At 31.4% G+C, this 20,321-nt stretch overlaps 3 protein-coding genes across 4 annotated transcripts; 2 read left to right on the forward strand and 1 right to left on the reverse strand.

The window, feature by feature from the left end:
• Nucleotides 1–344: 344 nt before the first annotated feature.
• Nucleotides 345–5,980, forward strand: LOC118030712 (ABC transporter B family member 29, chloroplastic). The gene is made up of 10 exons (XM_035034931.2): nucleotides 345–1,124; nucleotides 1,557–1,643; nucleotides 1,734–1,841; nucleotides 2,137–2,403; nucleotides 2,768–2,851; nucleotides 3,399–3,615; nucleotides 3,748–3,833; nucleotides 4,398–4,585; nucleotides 4,709–4,838; nucleotides 5,387–5,980. The coding sequence occupies exons 1-10, from the start codon at nucleotides 441–443 to the stop codon at nucleotides 5,528–5,530; spliced, it is 1,995 nt and encodes a 664-aa protein (XP_034890822.1). The 5' UTR covers nucleotides 345–440; the 3' UTR covers nucleotides 5,531–5,980.
• A 491-nt stretch (nucleotides 5,981–6,471) lies between these two features.
• On the reverse strand, nucleotides 6,472–8,494 carry LOC118030713 (uncharacterized). The gene is made up of 2 exons (XM_035034933.2): nucleotides 7,379–8,494; nucleotides 6,472–7,125 (listed from the first exon to the last, which is right to left on the reverse strand). Exons 1-2 carry the CDS (start codon nucleotides 8,265–8,267, stop codon nucleotides 6,548–6,550), a joined length of 1,467 nt encoding a protein of 488 aa, XP_034890824.1. The 5' UTR covers nucleotides 8,268–8,494; the 3' UTR covers nucleotides 6,472–6,547.
• A 9,599-nt stretch (nucleotides 8,495–18,093) lies between these two features.
• Nucleotides 18,094–20,019, forward strand: LOC118030714 (replication protein A 14 kDa subunit A). 2 transcript variants are annotated; one of them, XM_035034935.2, is made up of 3 exons: nucleotides 18,094–18,309; nucleotides 18,715–18,986; nucleotides 19,658–20,019. In XM_035034935.2, the coding sequence occupies exons 2-3, from the start codon at nucleotides 18,728–18,730 to the stop codon at nucleotides 19,720–19,722; spliced, it is 324 nt and encodes a 107-aa protein (XP_034890826.1). In that variant the 5' UTR covers nucleotides 18,094–18,309; nucleotides 18,715–18,727; the 3' UTR covers nucleotides 19,723–20,019. The 2 variants fall into 2 exon arrangements, with proteins under 2 accessions (XP_034890826.1, XP_034890827.1); XM_035034936.2 differs by having other exon boundaries at nucleotides 18,725–18,986.
• Nucleotides 20,020–20,321: the final 302 nt, after the last annotated feature.

Raw genomic sequence — 20,321 nt, forward strand, 5'->3', positions numbered from 1 at the left:
ATATATTATTAAAAAGTTTATTTATTTAAAATAAAAATATTATTTTATTTTATATTTAAATATTAAATAAAAAAATTAAAAATATTTTACAGGTATCCAGTCCCTGCTTACCTCCCCTGGCTCCACCGATGTTCATGTCAATCAATAGTAGTTTATTATACACACGTTTGTTTTTGTTTTTATTTTTGTTTTTTTCAGCTATAAATAAGAACCGAAATAAATATAACAACGGTGCATAAAAATTAAAAGATTCTTGCCAAGATATTTATTTATTTATCAAAGAAAAAAGAAAAAGAAAAAGAAAAAGAAAAGAACGAGACCAAGGCTAGAAGGTGCCTTCCTAAGAGCGAGCAGAGACTAGAGAGAGACTAGTTCTGCCGGTTGACACAACAAGACGTAAGGCGTAAAAGATTAAAAAAAAACAGAGAGAAAGAGAGAGGATGTCCCTTCTTCAATGTCAACTAAAACCCTCTCCTTCTTCGTCTTCATTCCCTTCTCCTCTCCACATGAAGAATCTGCAATCCCGACGCCGAATCCCCTTCCCTTCAAAACCCTTAAAGCTAACAAACCCCACTCTCAAACTCCCTTCAAAAACTCTCCTTAAGCCCCTCTATTCCACCTTTTCTCTCTTTTCTTCTATCGCCCCGCAACAAAGGCAACAGCTTCAAATAGGCCCCCATAAACAACAGCAACAAGGGAACACTAACGAACCATTTGATCCTCTTTCCATTATAAAACCCTTTATTTTTTCTCAGTATAAGCCAATCCTACTTGGTTGGCTTTGCAGTCTACTTTCTGTCCTTTCTTTATCCCAGCTTGTGCCTAAATTTGGTCAATTCTCCTCTAGTATTGGTAAAATTGATGGGGTTACGCTGAGAAATGACGGGTTGGTGCTGGCTGGTTTGTTTTTGGCTAAGTTGATTGCTACTTATGGCCAGCATGCACTCTTGTGGGAGGCGGCATTGAATGCCAGTTATAAGATTAGAGTTTTTGTTTTTGAGAGGGTTTTGGAGAGAGAATTGGGGTTTTTTGAAGGAGGAGGTGCTGTTTCTTCTGGGGATGTGGCGTATAGGATCACTGCTGAGGCTGCTGATGTCGCCGACACTCTCTATGCGCTTCTCAATGTGAGTGATTGTTTATTTTTGTGTGAACAAATGTAGGGAGTTAATTGCTTCCCTTTATGAAAGTTAATTGATTTTATGTGTTTTTTCTTTGACAATCGATTACAGGTATATAATGTTAATCTTCGTATGATTGCTTGTAAGACTCAATTTTGTGCACACTGGCAAGAAGTTACTGGTTAGGAAAATGAGAGTTCTCTATTAGTGGGTAGATTAAAAACGGCTAATCATGCGCATGTCTTTATTGAGTAGATGTAACCTCTTGTTTTGTGCTCGGTGGCGTGTCTGTGTGGAGGAACCCGTTGTGATTTTGCATCTATACATGTCTTGCTTTTAATTTCATTGTTATGGAATAAAGCCTCATGATAAACCTTGCACACAAAGTGTGCTCCATTTTGCTTTGATTCTCAATGATGAGTTCAATTTGTATCACAGACCATTGTGCCCAGTGCTCTGCAGCTATCAGCAATGGCCTCACAGATGTTGGTTATTAGCCCTGCCCTTTCCTTGATCTCAGCTATGGTAAGGGATAAAGCAGCTTCAACATATCTGATTATGCTCAGATTATTCTTCTTCATCTAGGGGTCTGGATTTTTTTCTGCAATGTTATAGGTGATTCCTTGCACAGCTCTTGCAATTGCATACCTTGGAACCAGGCTTCGGAAGATATCTAAGAAGGCACAGCTTAGTATTTCAGCTCTTTCGGCCTACCTTAACGAGGTAAAGTTTTGAAACTTGTATGATGCCCAAAATTCCTTTATGTTGCAATGCATGTCATAGTTTTTGGATTTCTCATACCTTATGCTTATGTTTATTCCTTATCAGTCCCACCTTTTACATTTGTGGTAATCTACCAAAATATGAATATAGGTGTACCCCCCCCCCCCAACTCCCCGAGGCAGACACACTTGCACTTAATCTGTTTTTGACATATAATTATGCATGTGTTTTGGTCTTAGCCCTTACCCTGTTGTTTATCGTTAAATGATATATTTATTTATTTTATATATATTAGGTTCTCCCGGCAATTCTTTTTGTGAAAGCAAGCAATGCAGAGTTTTGTGAGATTGCTAGGTTTGAAAGGCTTGCTTATGCTGACCTATCTGCACTTCTTACCAAAAGGAAAATGAAGGCGTTTATCCCTCAAATTGTACAGATTATATACTTTGGAGCATTATCCATCCTTTGTGTTGGATCAATGGTGGTTTCAAGTGGTTGTTTTGATGGTTGTAGCATGGTTTCTTTTATAACCTCATTGATTTTTGTCGTTGAGCCAATCCAGGTAACATCATCTAATCACATTATCTTTGGATTCTATGAGAAATAAGAGGGATTTTACTAGCATCTTCCTTGGTTTTGTTGTTGCCTTCCCCTCTCTCCCTCATATGATGTTACCTCTGACCTGCCCTTTATTAATTTAACCACCCAGAAATGCACACAGCATCCTGGACTTGGAGGTGTCCTGGACTGTGGCCCCAGTGCCAATAACCATAATTACTTATCTAGCAAAAAATAAAATAAAAAAAGCCGTTGCTTGCTATGAACTTTGTTTGTTGTAAAAGATATAGTCAGTGCCTTTTGTTATGTTTATCATGTTTTAGCCAATCAAGATTTGGCTTAAGTAATAAATCTAAAGCATCATACAGGATGTTGGAAAGGCATACAATGAGTGGAAACAAGGAGAACCAGCTATTGAACGCTTGTTTGATTTGACCAGGTTTAAATCAAAGGTAAGTCAGAACTTCATAGTAACTGTAGTTATTGTCAAAAACTTTATATATTATGTCTTTTAGATTATGCAGCACATGCTTCCTCCTCTTTTTTTTATCTGCAGATGAATTGATGTTGTACATACTAAGCTGTGATTTTCTATACTCAGAGAGAGATTTGACTTAAGTGTCATCATTTTCAGTCATTTGGCAATTATTAATAAATTTCTGATTGCATGGCAATAAATGATTTTCCACTCAATGGAAGAGCAGGAAGCACAACATAAAAAGAGAGAATGATTTCTATATTTGTTGAAGTAACATACACTTGCTTATACTCTAATCGGGTTACATGATCTATCCAGTGGGGATGGTTCTTCTAGCGATGGCATGCTTTTCTGGTGTTTGGAATTATCTTAGATATTGAACCTATGCCAAGATAGTGCTATTTTTTTCCCCTATATTAACACTGGCCCCTCCAAGAAAAGAATCCTGGCTCAGCCTCCTGAATACTTGCCTGTCATGATTTATCATCTTGTAGTTGCAAATTAATCATTCTTGAATATAGGTGACTGAAAAACCAGATGCTGTGGATTTGGACCATGTCTCGGGAGATGTCAAATTTTGTGATATCTCATTTAGATATGGGGAAAATAGCCCTCTTGTATTAAACGGATTGAACCTTCATATCAAAGCTGGAGAGACAGTAGCTCTTGTTGGGCCATCTGGAGGAGGAAAGACAACCCTAATTAAAATGCTTCTCCGTCTCTATGATCCTTTACATGGTGAGCCATCTGAATATACAATTTTTACAAGTTCCTTGAAAAATGTGGTCAATTTATAGTCAACTGTTTGGACTTTGAAACTCTTTGTTCCTTTTAAAAGTGTCTGCTTATCTAATCTTTTCATGCTAACAGGTTGCATACTTGTTGATAACCAAAATATCCAAAACGTCCAGTTGGAAAGCTTGAGGAGGCATGTCGGTCTGGTTTCTCAGGATATAGTAAGATTTTGAACTTCCTTTTATGTTTGATCTCTGTTTTTGGACTCTGTCAAGAAAAAGAAAGAGAAGGAAAAAGAAGGGGAAGGGAGTGTAAGGCCTTGTGTTCAAGGCCTTTGATTCAGCTCCCTAAAATCTCATTCAATTGAGATTTGTGAAAGAGTTCATTCATAATACCAAATGGCTTGAAATGGTTCTTTTTTCAAGCAGCAGCTGCTTGATTTCGTTTCCATTCATCCACTTCATTTTTAATTGTTTCTTATTTTACCTTTTTTCTAGAAAATGGAAAGCTCATTTAATTTCCATGGTGAAACTGTCTATTCCTAATCAATCAGATAATTGGTTAACTTATATATATATATATATATATACTATTGTTGTCAGCCTGCTAGCTAAAACTTGGAAGTTTGAAGTTTATCTTGTTAATTATTGTGTATAATTTCCAACAGCCCTCTTGATGGTTGGCAAGTAAAAATGTTGTCAGAAATACTGTTATTATACACACATCATGAAACATGGAGAAAACTCCTGGTGGTTCTTCATCTAGTCTTTTGTATATGGCTTCAGAGTCTTTTTTCAGGAACAGTTGCTGAAAACATTGGATATAGAGATATAATGACAAAAATAGACATGGAGAAGGTTGAGTTGGCAGCACAAACTGCAAATGCTGATGAATTTATTAGAAAGCTTCCCAAAGGGTACCAAACAAATATTGGGCCCAGGGGTTCAAGTTTAAGTGGAGGCCAGAAACAAAGGTGAAATCTTCCATCTGAACTCGTGTTTCCGTTATTGATTTTTGTTTGAGGGAATTGGTGGTTGGCTAATATATCTAGCTGAGAGTGTAGGACTCCAACCCTTATGCTTCCTTAAATGTGCAGACTAGCTATTGCAAGAGCACTCTACCAGGATTCCTCTATACTTATTTTGGATGAAGCAACTTCTGCTCTAGATAGCAGGTCTGAATTGCTGGTGAGACAAGCTGTGGAACGTTTAATGGAAAACCATACTGTAAGGACAACTACTCATTCTATCAGCCAATGTGTGTTTTGTTAATATATTTTTATTTTTTGAGGTATGGATATGACGAGGAGAATCTGGCTTGAGCAAAGGTTATTCTAAATCAGGCCCTGTGCCATTAGTGCTTAAATAAATGTGTCCAAGACACTTAGCCAACACCACCTGTTAAAGATACTTCCTATTGTGGATGACAAGTCCATATCTTTTTTCGATTTGCCCATGGAGTTTGATGGTTCCAACGAAATGCAACTAACATTCTGGTGTCTGCCTCATTTGGCCATAACATTTTAATTCAAATTCAAACTAGTACCATCTGAGATATGGGAGAAGTAAGAATTCAACATGAATCCATTAAATTGTGTTCAATATAAGGGGGGTATCGCTCTTGAAAGGCAGGCAGAAAGTCATAACTACCATTTCTTTGAGGGGCTCATTTATGAATAATGCATTCAAATGTGTGTTTCTTTCTTCTTTCTTTTTTCTTTTTCTTTTTTTGATGGCTTGAACGTGTACTGAACCACTAGTTTATATGGTGATAGGTGCTTGTCATTGCCCACCGGTTGGAAACAGTTTTAATGGCAAAGCGAGTATTTCTTTTAGATGATGGAAAACTTCAGGAGCTGACTCCTTCTCTCTTGGGCAGCCACCACAGCTCCCAGACATTTACTGGGCTTGTGATTTGAAGGCATTGCATAAGTTGGACAAATCAATGTGCATTCATAACAGGATGCTGCTGAAACCATAGCTGGATCTGCTAGATTATCCCACATTGCAGCAGTTTCTGTGATCAAATTCAGCACATATTATTTCCACTACAACGCCCAGATTCGCAACAATTACCATCATGATGCCATCATGCATGTATATCCATGGAGGAACAGAACAGAGCACCCAAGCTGCTTCTTTTTTTTTTTTTTTTTTTTTCTATTTTAGTTTGTAAAGTTGAGGGGGTGGGAGGTTAGACAACAGCTATCTATAACTTACCAGGAATACACAATTACTAGACAAGGTTGAAATAGTCCATTAGAAAGGCATTTAGCATACTCTGGGTTTGGTTGACCCCTGGATTCCTCATTTTTGAGCTTCGCCCTTTTCTTTCATAATTAGTAAAGCTCAGCATAGTTTCTGGCGCATTTTATTTGGCCACCAAATCAGAGTGAACACAAAGATATGTTAATTGTTGGTGAGGGCTGCTAGGTTTGGCGATGCTCAAAACGTCAACATTCTATACTGTTATAGTTCCGGGGCCTTGATGCAGGTAGAGTTGTTCGATTGACTGATCAACAGTATGCGCGACATGCCTGGTTAAAATAACAATGCAGTCATGCTTGCCTATCTTATTGTGGTTCATCCAAAGATTAATAACATAGCTGGGCTAGTTGGCTGGTAGTAGAAGTTGAATAAAAGTGACGACACATGTTATTCAATCTTATATTGATTGATTGATCCGTCGATAGACCCTTGGCTTAGTGGTAGCAACCCCCCACATCATGCGACAGGCTGCGGGTCTGACCCCCCCTAAGCTGAGTTTAAGTGCAGCCTCTTCCCCCTTCCCTCACTGTAAGACCAGAAAAGATTAATCTATACAAAGGGTCTTTAGGCGTCCAATAATGTATATCCAGGGTGATTAACAGAGCAATTTTTACTTCCAATTAAGAATATCATATAATTTTATCACATAAAATCACTGGCAGATGCTGCTAGCTTTCTACATGACGACTGCCATTCAACTCCTGTTTCTCCTTGCTTGCTAAGAGTTTTGTCATGGCAGAGAAGTCAAATGAAAAATCCAAATCCTCTGAATCAGAGGAACTGGAACTATCCTCACTATCAGAATCAAGAAGAAGCCTATCCAAGACAAGCTCATTCCTCTGAATTCGGGAAAAACATTCAGCCGTCATTTTCTCCTCAAGTTGCCTCAAAATTGTTTGGCCCTGCCTTGATGGAGTAGAAACATTTCGACCCTCGTTGCTTTCAGAAAACATGGTTGTCGCCGAGGGATGATTGACAGGAAGACTATCAGGGCCTTCAATCAACCCTTTGTGTTTTGTTGCCTTCTGCTCATTGCCACTACCATGGCTGTCCTTGGAAGTCGAAGAAGATGCGCGTTTTCGTTTGAGCAATTTGGTCTCATTTTCGACAACTCCCTGATCTAAATCTGCTTCATACTGACATCCTTCCATTGCCAATTCGTTTCTGCTCGAAATTGCACATGATGATGAGTCATCGTCACTGTCCACAAGCTCTATAATTTCTTTTAATGGAGGTTTTCCTCCACCTGGAATGGAAAAACCACATTATCAATATCTGGCTATGTCTTCCACAGAAGCAGCAGAGAAATTTCAAGAGCAAAAACCACATATTGGGAAAATAAGAAACGGTCCCTCTCATATGACATGCATTAAACTGATTTCTTCCTATCAAAGGACCTATTGCCCCAATTAAACAAAACATTAGTAACAAATTCGTAGACACAATCAGTTTAATTAATGCATGTGATAACAAAAAAAAACTAAAGGATCTAGCAATACCTGAAGCACCACCCACGATTCCATCTCCATTCTCCAGCAAATTGCTACTAGAACCTCCATTTGCTCCTAAAACCGTGTTCCCATGGCTATCCACAAAACCCATTTTTTCTTTCAAATTACCACTTCCTTCACCACCCTTTTCATTTTCAATCAGACCGTTCTTTCCCAAACCCTCACCGGAACCCCCATCACACCTCAAACCCCGAGCACCCAAATCAACAATTCCCATCGGCTTGTAACAACTAGGAACCCCTTTTGCCTCAATAACAACATTATCATTACAATCGGTGGCAAACATCTTAGTCTTCAAATTAACAGCATTTTCATCACGCTTAACATTCTCATCTACAACGCCCTTCGCTCCCACAACCTCTCCAGGAACCCCAACATTGCTTATAGGCTCCCCAGGCTTCAAAATGACATCTTTCTTTAAAAGCAACAACTTCATCTCCAAATCCTCAAACTTTCGCTTGTAGAAATCAGTTTCGGTCTCTGCCTTCAACTTTTCACCCTTCAAGTCACTATTTTCCTCTTTGAGCTCCCTCATTATCCTTTCAACTTCTGAAATGCTTTTCACTGTCTCATTAAACCCATCTCGCTCTTTCTTTAACTGCAAACACTCTCTTGTACAGTCCCTAAGTTCACCCTCAACTTTCAACTTCTCTAATCTCTGAATTTGAGCTCTTTCTTCAATCAATTCCTTCTCTTTTTTTAGTGACTTGATCTCAAGCTCCAAATTTTCAACCATGGACACCAAAAACTCTTCCACTTCAGTGAAGTGCCTAGACATGAAAGTCGATTTCAAAGATGAAACCTTTTCCCTAATGATTCGAGTGTTGACATTTTCTCCACCTTCAAAATCAACAGCCAGCTGAGACCCAAATGCCATTTTTTTGCAAGACAATCAGATGTACCACACACACAAGAAATAATAGAGAGAGAAGTGAGAAGCTTTGCAAAATAAAAAGAAAACCCGGATCAGAAGTAGCGGTTTTAAGCAGGTTTTCTCCTGGGAAACGTAGAGAACGTGAAGGAATTTGGAGGGTTTATCGTGAAGTTGAAATAAAAATGTGGAGAGAGTACAAAAGATCATGCGATTTTGAAGATTTATCTTCACAGGAGAGAGAAGTGGAATAGGTTAAAACCATTAACAATTTGGTATTGGTTTGCTTGTTTTTGTATTTTAAAAAATATATTAAAAAAAATTTAAATTTTTTTAATTTTTTTTTAATTTTAAATTAATATATTTTTAGTGTTTTCAAATTATTTTCATGTGTTAATTTTAAAAATAATTTTTAAAAAAATAAAAAAATATCATTCGCATGCATTTTGGCACGAAAAATTATTTGAAAAACAACCACAACCACACTACCAAACAAGCTCTAAATGATGTAGGGAAATCACTATTCCCTCACACCTAAATCACTATGGATTACAACAGTAATCCACAATGCATTCCTTTTTTTTTTTTTGCACTTTTTCATTTTTTTTTCCAACTTTCTCTTTTTTCTTTTTTTTTTTTCTTTTTTTTTTTACAAAATTATTTTTTTTTTTCAACTTTTCTCTTTTTATCTTTTTCATTTTTATTTTATTTCCAAAACTATCTTTGTTAATTTTACTTCTTAAATATTGAGCTAATTCAAAATTTTGATTTGTAATTTTTTGTTCTTTAAAATATTATGAATGGCTACGGTGTTTTTCCATATAGTTTTTCTATTTTATTTTTTTATATTTCAAAATTATATTTATCGATTTTATTTTTTGAAATCATTGTTTCCTCACACCCAAATGCATTATGGATTACAACAATAATCCATTGTGGAGTCCTCTCTCTTTTTTTTTTTTTTTTTGCACTTTTTCATTTTTTTTTCCAAAATTACTTTCCTTTTTTTTCCAACTTCCCTCTTTTTCCTTTTTTTTTTCATTTATTTTATTTTATTCCAAAATTATCTTTGTTGATTTTACTTTTTAAATATTAAACTGGTTAAAAATTTTGCTTTATAATTTTTTTCATTTAAAATAATGTGGATTGCTACGATGTTTTTCCATGTAGTTTCTCCATTTATTTTTTTATTATTTTTTAGAATTATATTTTTCAATTTTTTTTTTTTTTATATTGAGTTGATTGATAATTTTGTTTTGTAATTTTTTTCTTTAAAACATTGTTGATCGCTATAGTGTTTCTCCGCATGGTTTTTTTTAATTTTTTTTTTATGATTTTCTTCGAAATTATCTTATTTTATTTTATAATATTAAGCTGGTTAAAAATTACAGTTACAATATGTGAACAAAGCATTGTAACTTTCCTCACAAATTATTGTGGCTTGTTACAATGTTTTTTCCTATATAGTTTTTTTTTTTTTTCTGTTTTGTTATGTTTTTCTCTAAAATTATCTTTATCAATTTTATTTTTTAAATATTAAGCTGGTTAAGAATTGCAATTACAATTACAAGTGAATACAAGTTTTTTCCTCACAAAACACTATGGATTGATACAGTTTTTCCTCACATGGTTTTTTTCAGTTTCTTTTGTGTTTTTTTTTTTGTAATATTTTTTTCTAAAATTATCTTTGTTTATTTTTTTTTAATAGAGTTGGTTAGAATTTAACTTTGTAATAAAACTTAATCATGTGGGAAAAGCACTGTAGTTTTCCTCACAAAACATTATTGAGAATTACAATTATAAGTCATTACAAATAAGGCTAAATCATGTGGGGCAGCATTATAGCTTTCATCACAAAACACTATGAATTGCTATAGTGTTTCTAACATGATTTTTTTTCTTTTTTTGAGTTTTTTTTTTGTTATTTTTTTTAAATTGTCTCCATCAATTTGATTATTATTATTTTTTTAATATTGAGCTGATTAAGAATTTAGTTTTGTATTTTTTTTTTAAAACAATATGAATTGTTGCAGTATTTTCCCATATTATTTTTAAAAAAATTATCTTTGTCGATTTTATTTTTTTAATATCAAGTTGGTTGAAAATTATAATTACAATATACTTAAATCATATGGGAAAAGCGTTGTAGTTTTTCTCACAAAACATTGTTAATTGTTGCAATATTTTTTTCTCATGGGTTTTTTTCCTTCCAAAATTATCTTTGTTGGTTTTTTTTTTTAATATTAAGTTGGTAGAGAATTTAGCTTTGTAATTTTTTTTGCTTTTTATTAATAGAAAAGTTAAATCATGTGGTGAAAGCACTATATCTTTCCTTTTAAAACACTGTGGATTACTACAAATCATTTTGTTTAGTCTCTAAGTTTTTTATCACCAACACAACTTTTTTTTTCCGTCATGAAATATTGGCTCCATTATACCTTTAGTTTTTATTACTTATTTAGCGCTAATTTACAATTATAATACTATAAAATATATTTGTTTAATAAGCCTATGGCAACGCGCGAGCATGCATCTCGTAATTTTGAAATTAGGTTTGGTGGGTTAACTTGGGATCTAGCTGATTTGAGACTTGAATCGGGTCAGATTGAAAAAAAAAAAAACAAGGAAATAAAAAATTCCGGTGTGACCCGGTTGCAAACTCGTTGATTTTTATTTTATTTTTTGTTTTTTTTACTAAAACAATATTGTTTTGATTTTTAAAAAAAAAAAATTAACCCAATCAAAATTCAAAACCCCGGATCTTCAATCGAACCGGGTCTTAAAACTATAGGTAAAACCATGATATCATTGAAGATTATCTTTGCAGTTGGAGTTTTAGCGGAAGAGAAGTTTTTCTTTGTGTTAATGAAAATTTTAAAATAAATCGTTTGACATATATATATATATATATATATATATATATATATATATATATATAGAGAGAGAGAGAGAGAGAGAGAGAGAATTAAAAATAACAAAATAAGAGTATATTTTACCGATTTTCTAAATTCAATTATAATATTTAATTTAAATTTAATAAGTTAAATTTACGAGATAAAATAATATTCAATTTCATTTTATTTTCTATATTACTTCCATTATCTTTATCTTATTACTTTCATTATCTTTATCTTATTTTTTTTTTAAATAAGTAAATAAATACTTTAGAAAAATTAATTTTAATATTAAATTTTAAAAAATAAATTAAAAGGGTTCATTTCTAATTTATTTTTTTAATATTTTTAGAAATTCAATTATATTTGAAATTCAATTTTAATACTTAAAAAAAAATAATCAAACGTCGTATATCATTAAAATCTTTAAATTGAATTCTATCCAAATAAATCCAAATATCCTGTTATTTTTAAAAAGCATATTATTTTTAGATTCGGAGAATTTACATGGGCAATTGTTGGGTATTCTTTTCCCTTTCCCCTCTTCACTTCAATTCCTTGTGGAATTTAGATTTATTTAGTTTTTATTTATTTAAAAACCATGTTTGGTTACTGAAAACTTACAGAGATTAAAAGATGATAATTTAAAAAAAAAACATGTTGTGTTTATTTATTTATTTGGTTTAATTTTATGATTTTTTTTATTAATTCTAAACATATCATAATTAAACTTATGATTTATTTATTTAAACCTTACTTTTTATAGATTTTTTTTTTAATTCATATTAATTTCACTATAGCTCTATTATTGTACATGTTGGTTCATTGTTATTGTCAATTGTAACAATGAAATAATGATTTTGCTTTTATAAACATAACACAATTGATATTGGGAACAAGGGTATAGTAGTCTTCTTGTAGTTATTTGCAAAGTAAAATAATTGATATATCCTTATAAATAAGACTTTTTTTATTTTATTTTAGTTGCACACTAAAATAACCATAATGCCTTTGAATCATAATTGCTCTTGCCTTGGGTTAAGGGGTGCTTTTGTTTTTTTATTTGGTTTTTCTATAATTATTTTATTGAATTCCAAGTTGATGTAGCTTAATATTTTGACATATATAAAATATTTTTTTATTTTTAAAAAGTTGATTACACATGGGTGCTCTCGGGATCTTTGGATGGCACGTATGGTGTTTTAATTCTCGTTATGTCACCTTTATTATTGGGCGGCACATATAATGAAAATATATCTAATTATGTGTAGGTTGTTGTTTCTTTTTTTAAAAAAATTCTTTCCTTTTTCCTTCTTGGTTTTAGAGTCTTCTCTGTACATTTTCAAAGTAGTCAGTTGATTTAGTTTTCTTCTAAATTTGGTCTATGACTTTTTTTGTGGCTATTTGTTTTATTTTAAGTTATTCATAGAATTGAGATTTTCTTTCAATATACATCTCCTTTGGTTTTTCACCTTTCAAATTTGATTCTTATTGTTTTGATTGTTATTTTTTAGTTATTTTCTTAATTAAAATATCATTTCAATTGCATCCCTCAATATTTAGTTCATTTTCTTTTATATCAAATTTGATCCTTATGCTTTTTATTGTTATTTGATTTTTTAATCCTTTTTATTGAAACTTTCCTTTTGATTTCATCCTTCAATATTTTATTATTCATGATTTTATTAACTTTTCAAGTCATGAATTTAAAAGATTGGACCGAGTTAGGTTATATTTTTTTTAGATGTTTTTTACAATTGATTTTTGTTGATTCTATCTTTCTATGGGGCTATTTTAATCTTATGTGTCAAGTCAAGGGTTTCGCATGTTAGCCCAGCTTTACATGGACCAATATTTTATATATAATTTTTTTTTTATTGTTGTCTATTTTTTATTATATTATCAAATTAACCAAGGTGTCATGCGACCCACTAATCTAGTGATCATTTATGATTAAAAGAGTTTAATTTGTTGAATTTTTTAAGACTTTTTATGATCAATTTGTTGTGTTAGTCTAAAGGTCATTATGTACCGGTGAATTATTTGTTTTAATGATAACAACATATTACGTGTAATATGTATGTCTAAGTATTATTGTTATAGGGATTTTCTACATCAAATTAAAGCGTTGGACTTCTCTAATGCAAACTTGACTTGATGATTATCAATGTTATATTTTTATGTAATCAAGTCTTTATATAATTTAGTTTGACATCATAAAATGAACTTCACTTATCCTAAAATATTTTACTGTTGAATTTCCATCCAGAAATATTTTAAGTGCACAAAATACTACATATTGAAAAATACATCATGAAAAATTATTTAATCATATATCTTGGTATTTCTTACTTAAATGAAGACCATTATCTTTATCATATGCTTTTACACCTTAAAGTATTTTAATATCCAATTGTAACTAAAATATTTTATCAGATAGGTTCCTAAACCTGATTATGTATTTGTAGTTAAGTGGCAATGTTGTAACTTTGAAAGAGGTGTACTAAACACTTAAGAGTTATTTATACATTAGATGTTAACTCATATTTTTAGCATGCACTTACAATAACTTTTTTCCTTAAAAAAAACAAGCCTTATACATTTCTAACAATTGAGAAGAATATTTGAAAGAATAAATTTCTTATTTCTTTTTATTTCATGTGAGTAACAATTTGGGGATTTTCTTCTATAAATACCCCATTGATTTCATGTAAGTTCTCTCTCAACACTTATATTATTTTACAATCTTACATATTTGATGCTTTGATATTTTCTATTCAAAAAATCTTTGATTATTATCTTATTCTCTTGTAAAAGCTTTGAATCTTAATTGCATTGAAATCTTATTTTTACCTTCGTGAGCTAGAATATATTCATATTAAGACTTGAACTTAATCTTTGTAATTTTCTATTTACTAAGGTGTGATCATTCTCCTGCGAGAGATAAAATCATTTGTAAAAATGCAAGTGGTACTTAAAACCACATGGGTAGTTATTTGGTTATGTGCCAGAGAGGTTTTAATCTTTTTCTTGAAAATGATTGTAGTAGGCTTGATTTTTAAAGTCATGTTTGTTTTTTGCATTTCAAAAATGCTTTTAAAAGAACTTGATTTTTTATTTTTATTTTTTTTGCTTCAAATTAATATATTTTTGGTGTTTTTATATCATTTTGATGCGCTGATATAAAAAATAATTTTTAAAAAATAAAAAAAATATATTATTTTGATATATTTCTGAATGAAAAGTACTTTGAAAAAACAACTACAACCACAATCACACTCACAAACAGGCTCTTAGCCTGTAAAAGGATTAGGTTTAATATTGATCTCGTAAAACAATTATAATAGATTTGATCACTAGCCTGTAAAAAAATTGGGTTTAATTTTGAGCCCATAAAATATTGTGTAACTGGTTTGATCTCACCCATTAACAAAATCATGTGTGATAATTTATACTTGAACAAAAGTTCAAGTAATGGAATAGATGATTATTTAAACTACTATAAAAATCAGTGTGTTTATCTCTTTTTCTATCTTAATTTACTTATGCATTAATTAGTTATTTGTTATTGTCGTAGTTGCTGAATTTGAAGAGATAAAATTATTCTTGAATATTGTTTATGGATTTTGACATTTTTAAAGTAATTAAAGATTAATTTTTTAAAGTGTCAAGAATTTTGATAAAGTCCTACCTTCTCCTAGGCTTTTTAAGTCTTTCAAGTTGCTTAAAGGAATCAATAAAACAAACATAATTTTCATTAGGCAAATGGCTACTCCATAAGTAGATTTAAAGGTATTATTAACCTTGCTTGTACCATTTTGGCCCATTTTTTAATGGTTCAAATTATATTTATGTCAATTCAGGCTAATTTTGTTTTCAAGTTTTGGTTTTGTTCCAATGTAAAATGCAACAAGAAGCATGAGATTGACTCGGTGCATTTATAATGTATTATGGTTATAATCCAATTAGAACAATTACTGCAAATGACCCAAACATGTTCTCTAATTTGTTACTCAAGGTAGGAGATAAGAGGTTTATAATTTAGTCCTAAATTTTAAGTTTATTCAATTTAGTCTTTGTGATTGTAGTTGAAAAATATTAAATGAAATAGTAAGAAACGAACAAGTTTTATGATTTTTCATTGAAAAAAAAAAGGGGTAGAAAATTAAAATTGAAAAAGAAAAAATATTTGTTATTGTGTTTTTATGTGATCTATGATCTTTATACTTTCAGTTCAACAACCAGATTTTTAACATAACCTAATTGTCATGGGAAAAGTAGTGTAGACAATATATTTAATTCATTGTGAATTAGAAATAATGAAATTACATCTTTGTTCTTAATCAAGAAAATTGATGAATTGACTTTGAAGGATACATAAATCTATTTATGGAGACTATTAATCATTCTGGATTGATGCATTTTTTTGCACATTAAAATAATTTAAATACCCCTAAAAAACCAACTTTCTTATGTAAAAGCTTTTTTGGAAATTCACTTTTCAAAGCATAGTCAAATTATCTTGTTATACTCATATTCAAAAAATTTTAAAACAAGACTTACATGTTTATTTCTATGTTTTCATTGTTGGTTTTTATCTTTGTTATCATAAAATGAGCTTAGAAGTAATTAAATGTTTTCATTAATAAAAAAATAATTGTCACATATAACACACATACCAGAGCATAATCCGCCCCGCCATCTTTCGGTGGTGCATGTGATGGCTTAAGGTGGTTAAAAAAGGTTTTCCTTAGTGTTTTTCGATTTGTTTCGACAATACTTATTTCTCTAGGTGACATGTGTATTGTAATCCATGGTGGTTTGATGCTAGTTATAATTTTTTCTCCTTTTCTTGGTCTCCTCCTCAAATTGTGTGCTGCCCCTAAAAAACTTTATTGTAACCCTTTAATTTATTTTTTCTTTAGATTTAGTCCTTATTCTTTTAGTTGTAATTTTTTATTTGAATAAATTATTTAAATTTGAAAATTGTTTTCAATTTCATCATCCTTCAATTTTTTCATTTTTTAAATATGGGTTCATATTCTTTTAATTGTTATTTTTTTAATTGATATGATTTTAAATTTTTTTTTCAATCCTTATTCCTTTTTATTCCTTTTTTTTTTTTTTACTTTAGTTAGTTTTTTTTAATTGATTGTCTATTCCAATTTTATTTTTCAACATTAATTTTGTTAGGAATTAGGATTCTTGATTGAGCCTGAGTCTAGAATTTTATGGGTTATGAACTTGGATGATTCACATAGGTTAAAAAGATTCATCTGAGTTTACTTTATTTTTATATTATTAAATTAAGATATTTTTTAATATTATTAAATTAGTTGAGCTTATTAAACCTAGTCAACTCGGTGACTAAAGTCTCATTGTTTTTTCTTTTTTTAGAAACTCTAGCGTCATTTTAACTTTTTTTTTTTATTTTGTGTTTAGAAAGATTTGGCTCGGCCATGGCGTTATGCCAACCACCAGGGGCGGGGTTGGAATTATTTGATAGGGGCAGAACTCAAGATATAATTTATTATTAGAAAACTCATATATTTAAAATAAAAAAGTATTATACTAGCTTCTATTTAAAAAACTAAATAATAAAATAAATCTAAAATCTTTTACAGGGGCCCGGGCCCCCGCTTGCCTCCCCCTAGTTTCTTTTCTGCCGACCACCAATATAGATTTACTTGAGTTTCTTTTGTTGGGTTTTTTTTTTTTTAAAAAAATTAGCTTTTGATATTTGATTAATTAGAATTGAGCTTCCTACTTTGTTTCAATTTGGATTTCATGTAGTTATTATTGTCTCATAACCTGAATCATGGGTTTCAAAAGTTATCCATAATAGATTCGGGTTAATTTAATGTATCATTGTCTTAATATTTTCTTTAAAAAACATATATTGTTAAATATATCACCATTCAAGTATTTAAAAAGCATCTCTTTCGGTACTTATCAAATCTTTTAATTTTTTAACATCGTTATATGTTTTAAAAAATTAAAAGAAAATTACTATACCCACGACATAACTTGGATAAAAAAGTGAGGTACAAGCTAATGGATGACCGTTTGAGAAAGCGGTGCAAACCGCGTTCCCCAAAAATTTAATTCTTTTTGCTAAATTTTTTTATGTGTATTTTTTATTGTTTTAATGCGTTGATCTCAAAAATAATTTTTTAAAAAAGAAAAAAAAAATATCATTTTGATTCATTTCAGTATGAAAAGCAATTTAAAAAACAACCACAACCATACTCCAAAAAAACAAAGAAAAAAGGAGTCATGTGACGCCATGTTTTATGAGAGATTCATTTGGAACTACAAGAGAGAATGGGAACTAAGGTTTAGGGATTCAAACTGATTCTGTTTTCTTTGAAATATTATTTTATTTGAAAATGATGGGTTTTTATTTGTATTTTTTTTTCTTAAATAACTTAAACTCTTATATTGTATCGATCTTAATGAAGAATATAGAATTGGTATTAATACAAATAAAAAAGAGTTTAAACTAGTATATAATCAAGAATATAGGGACCGATTCTTCTCTTCTTCTAAACCAAAAAGGATGAAGTTATAGAATTATATGAATATACACTGGTGAATTACAATTTCCAAAAGAAAAGGGACTAAATTATTTATTTCTAGCAATACGGTGATTGATGAATCCTATAATCTTAGTTTTCTTTTTTAAAATGATGATAAATTTTTCAATTTTCTTTGTATACTATATAAGACCATACATATTTAGTGTTCATTTGGGATACTCGCCAAATGAAAATGGATTAATTTTTTTTTAATTTTATAATTTTTAAATTATTTTGATGATATTAAAAATATTTTTTAATATATTTTTAAATAAAAAATATTTTAAAAAATAATAATTACAAAACACCTTTTTAAAGACAGATGTACCCTTTTAGGTTTCATAAACTATTTAGCGCCATCCGAAAACTAAATCAATAAAAACCCCGCGCTTCTCCTTTTTTCTCTTCGGCCTTTCCGTCTCCCATTTCAGTCCTGCCCTAACCCTAAATTTCTCTTCACTCTCCGTTTGGGTTTCGGCGAGATTAAACGCAGGAAAATCGCAAATTTAACTGATCATTTCATCTCTAGGTTTATCAGCTACCAAGCACACCCTCATTTTCTTTCTCTACACCCGTGTAAGTCCTAGCTTCTTTAACTTTACACTTTTTTTTCCTCAATATTTATTTCTTATGTCATAAATCTGTTGGTTACATGCGCGAATTAAAATGAGTATTTTTATCTATGCTTAATTGAAAATTTTTATATATAATTGTTTAATTCAAGGCTTGATGTGAGTGATTAATGTGATTATCTTGAATGAGATGCATTTTTATTGTTTGGGCAACTTAGAATTTGAATTTTTTTAGTATTGTTTGGGCAACTTAGAATTTGAATTTTTTAGTATTGTTTGGGCAATTTAGAGATTTGGATTTTAAAATTGAGTTTAATAGCAGTTTTAAGCCTATTTTCAATGAAATATAATCTGAGAAAATTATGAGGATGTGATGTTTTCATTTGGATATAATAATATTACTCTTTAGTTTTTGATAGGTTATGGATACATCAAAACCTGCGATTTTTGTCAACGGGGCACTTTTGCCAATGCATGTTCGAAAGAGGGTCCGGACTGTGATTCAAGTTGTGGGAGCTGATCGTGGAGCTGTAGTTGGAAAATCCCCGGATGATCTCCAGCTTGTTGTAAAAGGCTCTCCGCCATCTGCTCCTCTTACAAATTTTGTTGAGGTTATTGGCATTGCTGACAGTGAAAAATCAATCCAGGCTGAGATATGGACCAACTTTGGGGATGCATTTGGTATGGCATATTGCTTTTTCGTTAAATTTCTCTCTATTGTGTTGCCTTTCTTAAAATATATTGGGTTTTGTTGCTTTTACTTGAGAAGATTGAGTGGGCCAATCGAGCAGACACGGATTATTTTCTCTTCTACGTATAGATTTTCCTTGAATCATTAAAAATGCTTAAGTGAACAGATCTTTAGTGTAGTTAAGTTTGTATGTATAGGAATGTCATTCTAGTGGGCGGTGACTCCTCAATGCTGTTTTATATTCATCAACTGATCTTTTGGCAGCTTGAAGTTCTATCAAGGCTAGTACCTTTTGTAGTAGCTACAATGTTCATTAAGGACAAGCATCTGACTTCTGAAACAAGATTTGGCGCAGTTTTTATTGTTTTTTATATCTCATGACTAATCCTAGCTTGAGTGTCACGGATAACACTATCTGCGTGGAGGTTTATGCTGATTTTTTTAATTCTCATTTTTTTAATGCTTGTTAGAATGTGTTCTGGGATCAGTTTTTTAGTGCATCTCTCTATTCCCCCTCTGCGCATGTGCAAGTTGTGATTAGCAATAGTGGGAATAGCATGGTGTTTTGGCCAGCTGAATAAACTAAAATTTTGACATTATTAGGTTAGCCATTCCATGAACTTAATGTGCTTCTAAAAGTCTCTTCACATTATGTTGGCAGATACATATAACTACAATCAGCTGTGTCAGCTTGCAAATGGGGAATATCAGCACTTGTTCCTCTGAGGTATGGTGGCCATGTTTTGTCTTGAACCTGGAGGTTCTTTTGGCCCTGATGTAGCTAGGTGGAAGATGTTGATGGGCAAAGTAAATCATGCAGTAGTATTTACCAGTCTTTAGAGATTTCTTGAACCTGTTTTTTGGTCTGTGTAAACATCAGTAAAGTTGAGTGTAGAGCTCATATTTTGCTGAGCACCAGCAAAAAAAAATTCTCGTTATTTTCTGCGCCTTTGACAGCAAATAAACGGGTGGTATTGATTATATAAAAGAAATTAACCTTCGGCATGGTTTTGATCGTCCTAATTTTGTGATTCCGGAGCATTTCCTTGTTAGATGACTGTTCCTATAATAGACTCAAAAATACTTTTTCGCAGCATCCCTTTGGTGGGGAGCATGTATCTTTACAGGGTGTCTTTGGAATTGCGATGAGTTTGAGTTTTTTTTGGTAGAATCATACAAAAGTAAAATATATATATATTTTTTAGCTTTTAGTGATTTGTGGATTGTGCTTTAAAAGATTGTACCTACAAAAAAAAACTTAAACTCACTGCATCTCAATTCCTAGGTCCTAACACATATTGAGACATTTTGAGGTGGTGATTGGC

Source organism: Populus alba, chromosome 6, assembly GCF_005239225.2.
Source record: "Populus alba chromosome 6, ASM523922v2, whole genome shotgun sequence".
Taxonomy (NCBI): Eukaryota; Viridiplantae; Streptophyta; class Magnoliopsida; order Malpighiales; family Salicaceae; genus Populus; species Populus alba.

Coding starts and splice junctions, on each gene's coding strand:
- LOC118030712 (XM_035034931.2), top strand. CDS start 441: ATGTCCCTTCTTCAATGTCAACTAAAACCCTCTCCTTCTTCGTCTTCA. Junction 3,616..3,747: donor TCTCTATGATCCTTTACATG/GTGAGCCATCTG, acceptor TCATGCTAACAG/GTTGCATACTTGTTGATAAC. Junction 3,834..4,397: donor GTCTGGTTTCTCAGGATATA/GTAAGATTTTGA, acceptor ATATGGCTTCAG/AGTCTTTTTTCAGGAACAGT.
- LOC118030713 (XM_035034933.2), bottom strand. CDS start 8,267: ATGGCATTTGGGTCTCAGCTGGCTGTTGATTTTGAAGGTGGAGAAAAT. Junction 7,126..7,378: donor AATCGTGGGTGGTGCTTCAG/GTATTGCTAGAT, acceptor TTTCCATTCCAG/GTGGAGGAAAACCTCCATTA.
- LOC118030714 (XM_035034935.2), top strand. CDS start 18,728: ATGGATACATCAAAACCTGCGATTTTTGTCAACGGGGCACTTTTGCCA. Junction 18,987..19,657: donor CAACTTTGGGGATGCATTTG/GTATGGCATATT, acceptor TTATGTTGGCAG/ATACATATAACTACAATCAG.